We start from the raw sequence: 13,962 nt of genomic DNA, 5'->3' as shown, positions 1-13,962 counted from the left end.
TCGAAACGGTCGAATCTCTGCCAAAGACCTACAATAGTCGTTTTCAAGCCGTTATTCTTTATACAAATGTGATCTTATGATGATCAATCCCATTGCAGACGTAGACAGTAACATTACATATGCCTTGAATGTCTTTAACGCTTCATTAGCGGCTTGACCCTTCCGTTCCTTAATGGTGATGACATCTGCGCTGTAGAGGCCAGTAAAATCATTTCTGCATCTCAAAATGCAGGAACTCTCATATCGACCGTGGGGTGGGGGGAGTTGTTTGCTTTTTTGAATTCCATTTTAGGTGTTACATAATACGGTTGTACTGCGATGAAGTGGTTAAGCATTCAGTTTCTAATTGAAAGATACGTTTCAATCCTGCTGAAGTACTAACTGCTTGGCTTCTGAAGGAAAGGGGGGGGGGGGGGATCTGGGATTTTTAGGACGCAGGTAAGTTTACTTCTCTCTAATGGGTAGGTAACATAGGTGGAACACATTTAAGGAAGTTTGTCGCTCTGCTAGCTGTCAGTAGCAGCTCATTCATTGCCTTTAAATCCATGTTTGTCCAATAGTCTTTGTCCTTTTAGAGATATTTATAGCAGGTACCGGTAGTTACAAAATGTTTATGATTGAAGGAGGCCATATTTATACAAGGGAGAGAAGAGAGTAACACATTGTACATACTAAAAACTGTTGTTGTTTTTTTTTGGATAATTTCTCTTTATTTAAAAATTACTTTCAGATAGTTGAAAATATATAGGAACAAATCGATCGGTAAGAAATCAATTGTTGTTATCGTAAGTGACCTCAAACTGAACCTGCCACAACAAAAAGAAACATCAATCAAACACCTCTTGATCAACTGGAATCATTGAAAAGCATATCAAACAAGTGTCTAACTCATAGGAACTATTGAATACTAGTTTCTAGAAGAATTTAAACTGTTCACACACACAAAGAACATCCCATTCAGACATTTCTGCAATACATTCTGTCCAACAGAATAGGTGCTAGTATCTTGCCTGAAGGTGATTAGAACATCATTGAATCATTTGGAACAAGCCTGAACAATGAAATTATAAACTATGGTCATGACATCATGACTTAGAAATGGTTATAACAAAAAAAAATGTGTTTTCACCAATCATTCATCTCGATTCCATGACTACAATCTACAATCTGTATTACATTCTCCCATGATTCTGTAGGAATAGCCAAAAAAAAAAGTGTGTTCACCACTGGTATATTTAATTGTTAACAAAATAAATAGAGTTGTGTTTATTAGTCTTGGGTTTTCTTCATGCAGTCCATTTCTTTGTATCCCATGATACAATGAACAAAGCTATTGGCCAAGCCTACAAATTATGAGGGGATTTGTCAGATGAAGTAGTACTGTTGCTGCCCTTTGCTCCAATGGTAGTCAAAAGGATTGAGTCAAAGTCAAGCCAATTAGATAATGTCTCATCAATGACAGATTATTAGTTGTTTTAATTTTATCCCTTTATCTAATCATAACTAAATATGACCAACACTTATGATAAAGTTCCATGTATGTAACATTTCAATGTTTATCAGAGTAAAATGTCCAAAGTGATTAGTGGCAATGTCTTTGATTCCAAAGATTAAGGATGACTGCAGTATTTCCAATGGCTACACAAGCACAGCTGTGACCTGCATATCTTTACACCCCTGATGCAGACAAAGCTGTTGTCCGCCAGAAGTCTATTTAACTTCTGTGCCTGTCCTTTACAAGGGCTTCCACTTAGTCAACCTTTAGCCAAAAGAGTGGTTTTGGTCCGCCCAATCCATATTTCAACAATAAAAATACCTAGCACAGGCTGGATGCCTTACAGTGTTTCACAAAACCAAAGTGATCACTAAATTATTAAAGCCAACTATTATTTCCCTCTTTGATTGTGTGGAAACTAAAGTCACCCAAATATGAACACAATATGAAAGACATTGTTCATTTGCAAATTAAGTGGGTAGAAAATTCACATTATTAAGGTAAAAAAAAACAAAAAATTGAAAAGAATAAAGCAATGAAACAATATTAACAAGTGTAGTACACTAAAACAAAAAAAAAATTTCATTACGCTCATGTTAAAAAATTCTAATACAAAATGTCATCTGATTAGTACATTGTAGCTTATTCATGATCAACCTTATCTTGAAACAAGAGCATATAGTTTGTTAATGATCAACCTTATCTTGAAACAATAACATGAAAACTTTATATTAAATAAGATTTTTAAAAATGTAAACAAAATTTATTTGAAATTATAAATTAAAAATAATTATTTAAAATAAGCTGTCAGGTGATATAAAGAAGCTGTACTTAATTTAGTCACATTGATAGTTTGCCTTTAGAAGAGACTTCAAGTTTGTTTGTTCACCAATCCTTTGAGGAGTACCTGGATCTGCACTTTCAAGATGTTCTGAAGAAAGCTACACCAACAGACACTAGAGCAGCAGCTACCACACCAGCAGCAACAGTCCATTTAATAAACTGTGGAAACACACAAAAAAAGATTTACTGATATAGTAAAGTAAAGTATAGTTCCCCTTTCAGACTTTGTGGTCTGTAGATTTACTGATAGTTGTGCATTTAAAGTAAGTATTATAACTTGTAAAATCATGACTTACAACTCCTTAACTCTTTCTCTTCATAATTATTTTTCCACGTTTTGAAGGAATTCTTCATTTGGCTCATTACTATTTCACTACCCTGTTATGATTGGGCTTCAATAGCTTTGTTGTTTGTTATCAGAAAATGTTGTATTTGGTATACAATTAAATGGGAATGCATGCTCTTTTTAAATAATTCAAAGTCAGGTTCAAAAAATTGATCATTAATTTAATTTAATGAGGTCTAAATCAACGATGGTATCGTCAATTAGGAGAGAAAGAGTTAATACTATAAAATTAAATTTTTATTACAAAAATTCTGGCCTGCAATATTGTAATGGTTGATTTTTTAAAATAACATCTTGATTTGATTTGCAGTTTTAATATCTAGATCTATGTCAATGAAGGATAAAGTCATTAATTCTAAATTGATGAGTGTGTTCCTAAACAACTCAAGCCACATCGCTAATAAAGCCAGGGTCATTTGTTGAAAGTTTTGAATGAACTATCTTACATCTTTAGTGTCTTTGCAATCTTTCATTGATTTTTAGAGTAGAAATAAATTTGTTTCTGTTTATTTTCAAGTCTGATCTTATATGAGTCATTTCAATAGAAGCTAATCAAAATAATCAGTTATGTGTTTTGAACAAATATCACCATTTTATATAACTCAGTTTGTTTTGCTGCAGTTTGGCTCACAGATCACTCAACAGAGTTTCTAAATGCAAGAATATTAAGAGCTTTTCTGGTTCATTTCTTACTTGCTATTTCTTGATCCAGTTCAAATGGATTATTTTTTTATTTCTATTTATTGTTATTATGTTTCTGTATTTAGTCTGCCTGCTATAACATAACCCAAGAGCATTAGACAAAATAACCTCCCCAAAATGCTGGGCTTAAAATGCTAAATTTAAAGTAGCGTTTGAAGAATCTAGCAACATAGTGTAGTTTGCCCATCAAGGCCTGATGATGACCACTTTCACTGTGGTTTTATGCCTCCTCATGTGGCTGGTGCAGCCTATGTGAGCCTGGAATATCTAGCTGCACACTGGGCAGGTTATTCAAGCTGAAGCTTGTGTCTGTTGCTTTGATTTTCTTCTCTGAGGCTTTTCTTCAATCAAGGCTGTTTTCTTGACCTCTGCAATTTTCTTCTCTGAGGCTTTTCTTCAATCAAGGCTTTTTCTTGACCTCTGCAATTTTCTTCTCTGAGGCTTTTCTTCAATCAAGGCTTTTTCTTGACCTCTGCAATTTTCTTCTCTGGGTTTTTTCTTCTATCAAGGCTGTTTTCTTGAAATCTGCAATTTTCTTCTCTGAGGCTTTTCTTCAATCAAGGCTGTTTTCTTGACCTCTGCAATTTTCTTCTCTGGGGCTTTTCTTCAATCAAGGCTTTTTTCTTGACCTCTGCAATTTTCTTCTCTGAGGCTTTTCTTCAATCAAGGCTGTTTTCTTGAAATCTGCAATTTTCTTCTCTGAGGCTTTTCTTCAATCAAGGCTGTTTTCTTGACCTCTGCAATTTTCTTCTCTGAGGCTTTTCTTCAATCAAGGCTGTTTTCTTGACCTCTGCAATTTTCTTCTCTGAGGCTTTTCTTCAATCAAGGCTGTTTTCTTGAAATCTGCAATTTTTGTGCCAGTTTTCACAACGCAGCGCCGCAATGCTTGATCATTATGTGCTTTCGTATCCCAGGTAGCACGGTCAATGTTGAAGGCTTTCAGAGATGCTTTGAGGTTGTCCCTGTAATGTTTTCTTTGTCCAATTTATGCTCGTTTACCTTCCATTAGCTGACCATAATGGGGTCTTTTAGGGTTACAGGAGTCTTCCATTTAGCAGATGTGGCATGCCCATCACAATTGACACTGCATCAGGATTGTCTGGATTTTTTGCAGGCCTGTCTGGTATTTTGTCATGTCATCTAACATTCAGTACTTTTCTGAGGCAGATTATTTGGAAGTAGTTCAGTTTTTTGCACGTCTTATGAATACCATCCATGTTTCTGGGGCATAAAGCAATGTTAGGAGGATCAACAGCCTGATAAACTCCTAGCTTTTTACCTGAGATAATACCTTGTCTGTTCCACACAGTGATGCACTGGCTTTGGCGATTCAAAAGTTGATTGCATAGTAACATGGAGCAGTAGTAATGAAAAAAAAATAGCATTGACAATAGACAAATCAAACTGCTAAAGAGAAAAATACAATTGTAGATCTATTATTTCCTCTAAATTTTGAAACTAAACATGGCACAAATGAAACAGTTAGCTGCCCTTCAATATATCTTTTGTTTGAACTTCTAAATAACTGCAGACCACATGGAAGAACCACACTGGTCATTAGGATTTCTGTAAAGTAAAATGACATTTTAATGTTGGATAATGCTCTTATTCCAAATCAACTTTTAATTTAATTACAGCTGTGGTTTACCAGTGTCATCTTTAATTATTAAGCTACTTACAGTTTTGGAGTTTCGAGTCTTTTTTTTATCAGATGGTTGATTTTGTGTTGGTTTCACCCCAAGCATTTTTTGATACAGTTCTTTCTCTGTTTTGGTTTCTTTTAGTTTACGTCTTGTCAAGTTTAGCATTTCTTGATTCAACATTTTAGACTCAGGGTCTAACTTGATTGCACGGCGCATAAAGGTTATTGCTTGTTCAATTTCACCCTTGGCACCATAAGCCTGAAATAGTAGTTAGGTTAATATTTTTTATTTATTTATGGATGGAGCAAGATAATTTTTAACGGTATCAATATTATTGTCATTGCTTTGGCAAAAGCTTAACTAGTTATTCTAAATTAATAGATAAATAAAATATGTTCCAAATATTTCAACTCAAAACAAAGGCGTCTTAGATCTCATTTTACATACCTTCCCTATTCTATATAGAGCTTTCACATTGTTGGTTTCACTAGCCAGGACTTTTTCACAAGACCTTATAACAGCATCAAAAGCATCAATCTAGGAAATATGTGTTATTCAAATAAATGGTAAAATCAGTAAGTACATAATCATATAAACTGTTACACACTTGAAAAAAATAAAAGAAGTCAAATATTGTGTTCACCAAACATACCTTCAACTGACATGCTGCCATATTATTGTAACATTTGACTGAAGACTCCACTAATATAGAATGGGAGGTTTTATCCAATCCAGCATTAAGCTCAGGATCAACCAAAACTTTAACAGCTCTAACAGAAAAAATGAAGTTTAGTTTCTACAAGTAATTCACACAAAGTTGTTTTTTTTTCCACATGGATTCAGACAAGCAAAATATAAAGTTTCAAAAACATTGTTTAAGGACAGAATAAAAGTATGAAGATAATTATGGAAGCAACGATTTATATTTGATGCTTATAATATTCATACACTTACAATTTTTTTACAACTAAAGACATGTAATATTTTTAAAGGATAATATTTTCTTTTTTGTATTTTCATATAACAACATTTTTAAAACAAAATTTGAAGAAATTTTTAGAATATTTTACAGTGAAATTATTTATGTTATAGTGAAATTATTGAAATTGTATGGAGCAATAGATCAATACTGAAAAAATATTAATGTAGTATAATGTCTATAGATCTTATATAAGAGCTGTATTAAGAGCTCAGGTAATTTAAGAAATTTGCTTCAATCAATTTATTAAAGCTAATCTGTCTGACTCACTAAGGCTAAATGGCCATGTCTTTTATTGATAAATGTAGTTCTTGCATTTATACTTAAATATATAGCTCTCTAAATGAAGGTTCTCTTGAAGAATGTATGGTCATAAGCATGTAATACACTGGAAGAATTATTTCATCCTCTGGAAATGTGTCAGAAAATTTCTTGTCAACCAACAATTTGTCTTGAGCTTCATAACAATTTTGGATGCTAATGTGAAGGACTGCAAGAAATTACTTTTTATTATGCTCTTCATCATATAGACATATTAAGGTCTTAAGGTTCAGAGTTATTTCAACTTTCCTTTCGTAAGAAAGTAGAATTTATTATTGAAGTTCATTTATGAAAGTTGTAACCACTGAACCAATCTAACATATTTCAACCTTTCCTTCCTTTATATTTGAATTATATTTCTAATATTGGCACTTAATTCTAACCCACAAAACACATCCTAAGGAGTTCAAATTCATACATACTTGTTGTAAGAGTTGATTGCGCCTGTGTAGTCTGATCTTCCAAATAAGTAATTGCCTCTTTCTCGCTTTGATTCACTACATTTTTAAAAAAGTTTTAAATTTTTAATTTAATTTAATATCTCTTTTAATAAACATATATTTGATAAATAATGTCCCCTCTGCTAAACTTTAAACAACTGTATATGTAACCATAGATGGTTATTGGATGTGTCATCAAATAAAGTAGAAAGGATTTTTTTTAAACTCCATGTTTGCAATGTTAAAATTTTAATAGAATTACCCTATTTTCAATCTTTCTTCAAAACTTAAGGAAGATAGCTCAGGGGCCTGTTGAACATGAAGCAGCTCTAAAATGTAAATGAGTTTGGAATCTTTTGGAATGTCTGGCTCTCTGAAAGAAATCAAAGATTTATATTGAAATATAAAAACAATATTTAATTTTATTTTTGTAAAACAAAATTCAACATTAAGTTTAAGAAAAATGTGTAACACTTTCCATAACTAACTGTGTAATTGATGCATCTGTCAAAAATAAATAAAAGTATCAACAAATATCCACAAATATCAGTGTCAAGACCTGGCTGAGTGTATGAATAAAGTCAATATAGAGAAAGAATGGTGCCAACAATAGGTAATAATGACATAGATCACATAACAGTGTTGCAGTTTTCTATCCAATTCAACTAAGCAGCACTGTATAAACTGACAGTAAATAAACTGATGATTAGGCTAAAATATTTGGTCCTAAATTTGGTAGTGCAACATCCACAAGGAAAAAAAAGTGAGAAGACAATGACTTGTGGACCCAAGAAATGTCACTGCACAAATTAGATATGATTATTCTATGTAAGATAACACACAAACTTGATATATTTATAATAATTGAAATAAAAATATGGTGTTTTCAATATTTCAATTTGTGCTTAAAACATTCAACACTGAGGCTATATTTTAGAAAATTAACAGAGCTCTAAGTACTTTAATTGAGTGAAATAATCAAGTCTATGATGTTATGTTGAATATCTATCTGGAAGATTATGTCAAAGTATGGATGTCCACAGAAATTCATATCCATGGTGAGACTATTTCATGATGGCATGAAGGCTTGTGTCCAGGAAAGTGGAGAACCTTCAGAGCACTTCAAAGTATCAAACAGGGTAAAACAAGGCTGTGCTCTAGCACCTACACTGTTCAGTATCATGTTCTCCGCTATGCTGACAGATGCATTCACAAATGGAGAAAACAACGGGATAAATATATCATAAAGATTTGATAGTGGCCTATTCAACCCGAGGCGGCTCAAAGCAAAGTCAAAAATAAAATCAGCAGTAATCAGGGACTTGCTATTTGCAGATGCCTGCTCTGAAAATGATCTGCAGAGCATCGTCAGTGACTTCTCAAGAGCATGCTCAGACTTTGGCCTTACCATTAACACAAAAAAGACTAAAGTCTTATATTTGCCTGCTCCAGGGAAAGCCTACTCGGATCCAAGCATCAACATAAATGGACATGATATAAATGCAGTGGACAGATTCACATATCTTGGCAGCACTCTCCAGAAACAGAAAGATCAATAATGAAATCGACCTGTGCATTGCCAAGGCCAGTGCATCCTATGGCAGACTGTCTAAAAATGTCTGGAACAGACAAGATATCATCACAAATACAAAGCTAAGGATCTATCAAGCTGTCATCCTCCCTACATTGCTCTATGCCTCAGAAACGTGGAGAGTGTACAGAAAACATGCAAAGAAACTGAACACATATATATTTATACCATTTAAATAGCGCTACTTTCATGCTTATAGCATGCTCTTTGGTCCAATCTCATTTATGGACCAGTGTGTGTGTGGGGGGGGGGGGGGGGGGGAGAGAGAGAGGGGGTATTTAGGAGTTGGTTTTCCGTGCTGCCTTTAGGGGCTCAGTAAACACAACTCTGCCCGAGTCGGGTGTCGAACCTCGAGCCCCCTTCTAGGTAGCCAAGCCAAGCTAAGTTCAAGCGCACTTAGCCTCTCGACCATGCTTCCCACACATATGTCAAAGAAAAATACTGAATGTCAAATGGCAAGAAAAAATACCAGATACTGAAGTCCTTCGAAGAGCATCCACACAATCCTGATGCAGTCCAATCTGCGATGGGCAGGACATGTCTGCAGAATGGAAGACTGCGCATCCCTAAACGATTCCTATATGACCAATTAAGGGAAGGAAAGCGCTTGCAAGGCGGTCAAAGAAAACACTTCAGGGACACCCTCAAAGCTTCTCTGAAAGCGTTCAGCATAGACCCATCCACCTGGGAGACAGAGGCATATGACAGAGAATCATGGCGTCGCACTGTGAAAACTGGCGCACAGGTTATGAGGAAAAGAGAACAACGCTGGCTGAAGAAAAACACCAGAGAAGAAAAGCAAGGCCAATGACACTAGCTCCAGCTGGAATAACCTGCCCAGTGTGCAGCCGATTATTCTAGGCTCACATAGGTCTCATCAGCCACATGAGGAGGCACAAAACCCCAGTGCAAAGCCCTCAGCCCCCTGGATGACAAAAGGGTCATCATCAAACCATGATGGACAAACTATATATATAATATATATACATATGAGATGGAAATAATCTATTCTTGTTTTACGAAATTACTTTTTAAAAAAATTGGATAAATGGATTAATAAGCTGTGTCTAGTGAGAACAGAAATGTCTTACCTTCCCAAACTACCATAAGCATATTTAGCATCAGTCCTTAACTCACATTTTTCACCTTGTTCCATAAGTGCTGCTGCTAAATCAAAAGCTGTAAAAAAAAGTGGGAAACATTTATTTCAACTGAGGATATAGTTATTTTAAAATGAAGTTACCTACCTTTGTTTTAAAATATAAAGGTTAATGGAGACACCACAATCAAAAGAAACTCTTTCTTATATTTACATTTACCTTCCTTCTACTTGGGACACTAGTTTGTCCAAAGGATATAAAAGCTTTAAGAAGTACATAACAGGAAAAACAAAGAAACTTATTGCATTGTTTTCCTGGATCAGTTCAAAAGTTACCTAATATAACATCCCCATCATTAAGATAAAAAGTGATCTCTTCATTGTCAACAAGTTTTCCATCTTCCCGTCTGCCTTCAACTTTCAATGTGACAATGTCACCATTTGTTGGCCTTGTGTCAATACCATAGCCCGCTGTAAGGATCTGTACAGATGTTCAAAAAGATATTCAATAATAACAAGTACTATTAATTTAACTGTGTGTGTTTAGAAACATAGGTACTGGCTTTTAAAAAGTTCAATATAATCACTAGTTACATAGACTGAAGTTTGAAAATTTTGAGGAATTCTATTTCATTTGAACATCATTACGTGACTAATCTTTTAAACTCACAAATCCCAGAGTTTAAAAAGTTTGATAAATAAAGGAAGACTAAATAAATGGTGATAAAACATCCAGTGACTGGCCACTAGCACTGGTTTATATCACACATAATGACTAATAGCACTATATCTTGTAATGACACCTAAAGACTGACCTTAAAAACTTTACTGATAACATCTTCTTAAGTAATAAAATAACAAAAACTATATGCTAATTCCTGGCTTTGGTTATCATAAAATAGACCAATCTGAAGCATTTTGATTATCTCTAAATGAAATGAAGTCATAAAAAAAGTGTAGGACTCTTTAAAAACAAATAGATATATATATACAACTGTCCTATTTATTATATAAACCAACGCTATGGCACCCCAGTAATAATTGACTCCCCAAAGAGGGCTAACACCACCTACCATGGAGGCTGTGAGTTTCCATCATGCTTTGGCAACAATCCCAAAAACAGAAATGGAAAAGTGGTTTGAGTGTTGGGACAAGTCCCAAAAAGCCCACTAAGTCTGAAGGCACAAGAGGTGCCCTGAGAGCACTTCCATGTGGTGGAGGCTGCCCAAGACTGAGCAAGCTATTATTCTTGCCCTGTATGGTGACATACATGCACTATGCAAAACAGCAGGGTTTCTGTCAGGGGCTTTTGCAAGAGAGAATTTGAACCTCTCAAGCCCTAGCTCAAATGGAGTTTGGTGATGATGATGATGACTGCTTTACTCATTTTACAACCTATAAGTGAAAATTTGTTGTTGTTTTTTTTGTTTATTACATAGCAATAAAGTCAAAGTGCAGAAACAGGCTTTAAGGACACCCAAAAAAGGCTTGAAATCAATCTTTTTGTAATATTTGTGTAAAGATGTTTTTTTGTTTATTACATTGCAATAAAGTTGAAGTATTGAAACAGGCTCAACACCACATCAGATATTAGAATTCAACTTACCAATGTCATACCATGTTTAAAGAAATTGTTAAATAAACTTAAATCTGTTGTTTTTTTTTTCCTATTACAAATGTATTATCCAACCTAAAAAATAAGACTTCAAGTGTTTTTGATAAGTATTCTGCTGCTCCAGTTAACATGATGCATTATATAGCAACATTAAAGTAGAAGGATACAAAATAATTTTATATATACAAGTATTGATCTTTTTAATAAATAAAAATATATAATATATATATATATATACCTTTTTAATTAATAAACCATTGCCTAAGATATCCATAACACTGGAATCCTCAGCTTCAGAGTCTTCTGTCTGTGTTGTGAGTTTGCTGTCCACTGCATCTTGGCTGCCACTAGTTAATGAGTCTGTTTTGCTGGGTATCTCATCAGGACTTGTGTCACCCACATCCTCTGAACCAAAGCCTGTGTCTTGGGATGTGGATGACGACAATGTTGATCTCAGGTCAGTGGGTACCTTGGATTTCTTTTCTGGCCAGATCAAATCAGGCATGCTATCACTATCTTCATTAGAATCCTCATCAGTTTTGTTTTTAAGTTCTTTTGGTGATGTATCTGAGCTTATGACAGTGTTTGCATCCTCGACAGTAGGGCTTTCTGGTGTGTCTTTTAAATGTTCTTTTGACAAGTCTTCAATGTCTGAAAAGTGAACTGATTCAACAATTTTCTGCTTTTCTCCTAAAACATTTGACTCATCATTTATAATGTCAGTTTCAAAAATATCCTTTGAAATGTTAAATTCCTGCACTGATGTTTCTTTTGCTTTCTGTGTTGTCTCAGACAAGCTTACATTTGTAAGAGTTTCCATTGTTTGTATTCAATACTGAAACAAAATGTTAATATTTAACATCTACATTAAATAAATATATAAGTATAAATTAATTTCCATTTTATCAATCTACCTAAAAGCTAAATCTAAAATTCTAGCAAGTTCTATAAAATTACATGATAATAATTATATAATTATAATAATAATAATAAATTTACAGTAATCTACATAAATCTAGATATTAGATCTATAATTAAGTTTAAGTCTTAATACATATCTCCACATTAGTCCATGTGATGTAGATCATAATAATAAAGTACAGTTATTGAGTTACTAGACAGTATGTTACATTGGTTAATATGTATGACTAAATGCATGACGCGTATGACGTAATCATCTTCTTTTTTGAGGTAACGTCTGTATTATATAAGATTACAGTACTGTACTGACATTGATTGACACTGAGCGGCAGTGAGTTGAGTGAGTCCATGATGATGAGACTCAGCAGTGAGAGATCTAATTAAGACTTAAGTCTAAATTGTCTCTAACTCTAGATCTACAATCTAGATTGAATTCTAGTCTAGATCTATAAACATAATAAATATATAGTTCTAGATCTAGACTCTATTACTATTGTCTCTATACGTCTATTCTATACTGACTATGATACTTATTATAATATTAGACTATAGTCACTATACTGTCACTATAGTAATTACTATACACTAATTATGACTAATACAGTAACTGAATACAGTACATACTGTCTATACTTTTTATACTAATCTAGATACTACTCTGTCTCTATTCTCTAATACTCTATACTTATCATGTAGAGAGTCTTACTACTCTTACTCAGTCTAGAGTAAAAGAGTTGATTTATCTTTATCTGTCGGAATCTGTCGCCAGTGTCAGACTGTCGAAGTAAATTCAGTGTCTGTTAATTTAATTATTATAATATTAAAGATCTAGATCTAGCTAGAGATAGATCTAATTATTATTAATTTTTTATTTAATTAATTAATTAAATCTAAAACCTGGGTTAACTGCGTGTCTATCCTTTCAAGTCCTTTGTCCTTTGCGTGGCGGCTTTGGGCCAAACTTTGGGGTTACTACTTCTTCTACTACAAAAATAAAGTAAAAGTAGATCTAGAGGTCTAGATCAGAATCTAGATCTATAACCTACATCATATCTAGATCTAAACAGTTTAATACCCAGTTTAATATTCATATATAAATCTAGATCTTGGTAAACTTAGGACCAGAGTAGCTATTCTAGATCTATGTCTTCTCTGCCTGAATATCTTAAAGACTTAATATGACTAGATCTATAGATTTAATGGATCTATCGTTTTCTATAAGGGGCATAATTCTCAGAACTTTCTAGCAAGGAGATGTCTATTGGTACGCAGTTGCAATAGAATAGTGGTAGACCTAGATAAAGTCAGTAGATGTAATCTAGTTCTATATGTTGACTAGCATTACCTTTCCCACCGGCTACTCCCGTTTATTAGTTTCCAGGCTATATATTGTTTATTTTGCCATGGACACCCCTCCCTTTTTTTCTTGATTGGACCGGCCCGTAAATTCAAGTATCATTTTTCTCCACCCCCTTCCAGCCTTTTTTTTTTTTTTTTTTTAAATTAAGTCTTATTTACACTATCTGACAGTTATGCTTTTCAGTTCTTGTTTGGAAATATTTGACAGGCTTTTTGATATGTTTGGCCTAAGCCTTATTTTTTCTAATTACAACCTGCAAATACTGATATAATACTTTGGCCGTATCCCCCCCCCCTCATTTTTTAGCGGCCCCCGAAAGGGGAAAAGACGCTATTAGTTTTGTGCGAATGTCTGTCCGTCCGTCCCGTTTAGATCTCGTAAACTAGAAAAGATATTGAAAATCCGACATCACAATATTTTAGACCATTCAAAGTTCTGATGCAAGGGCTACTTTTTTTTTTTCTGAAAGCCAAAAATCTAATTTTTAAAATCAGTTATGCAAGCAGTTTTTTAAAGAGAAAAAACTAATTAGTATGCATAATAAGTTAGACCTAATTTAAAATAAATAGTGATCTACATTTTTTCTTAACATTTTTATTATTGCGTT

General features: G+C 33.9%; 1 protein-coding gene across 1 annotated transcript; it reads right to left on the bottom strand.

The window, feature by feature from the left end:
• Positions 1-684: 684 nt before the first annotated feature.
• On the bottom strand, positions 685-13,202 carry LOC106071397 (peptidyl-prolyl cis-trans isomerase FKBP8-like). The gene is made up of 10 exons (XM_056034260.1): positions 12,893-13,202; positions 11,313-11,909; positions 9,796-9,940; positions 9,452-9,539; positions 7,032-7,142; positions 6,752-6,826; positions 5,682-5,799; positions 5,477-5,566; positions 5,066-5,287; positions 685-2,497 (listed from the first exon to the last, which is right to left on the bottom strand). Exons 2-10 carry the CDS (start codon positions 11,892-11,894, stop codon positions 2,417-2,419), a joined length of 1,512 nt encoding a protein of 503 aa, XP_055890235.1. The 5' UTR covers positions 11,895-11,909; positions 12,893-13,202; the 3' UTR covers positions 685-2,416.
• Between the last annotated feature and the right edge of the window lie 760 nt (positions 13,203-13,962).

This window comes from Biomphalaria glabrata, chromosome 1 (assembly GCF_947242115.1).
Source record: "Biomphalaria glabrata chromosome 1, xgBioGlab47.1, whole genome shotgun sequence".
Taxonomy (NCBI): Eukaryota; Metazoa; Mollusca; class Gastropoda; family Planorbidae; genus Biomphalaria; species Biomphalaria glabrata.
Note: the sequence above shows the minus strand (reverse complement) of the source record. Positions and strands in the feature narration are given on the sequence as shown.

Bases quoted from the DNA above. Each gene is read 5' to 3' on its own strand.
- LOC106071397 (XM_056034260.1), bottom strand. From the start codon at position 11,894: ATGGAAACTCTTACAAATGTAAGCTTGTCTGAGACAACACAGAAAGCA. The intron at 9,941-11,312 runs GTATATATATAT...ACATCTGTACAG, and splicing joins ATGGTTTATTAATTAAAAAG to ATCCTTACAGCGGGCTATGG. The intron at 5,288-5,476 runs GTATGTAAAATG...CTACTATTTCAG, and splicing joins CTCTATATAGAATAGGGAAG to GCTTATGGTGCCAAGGGTGA.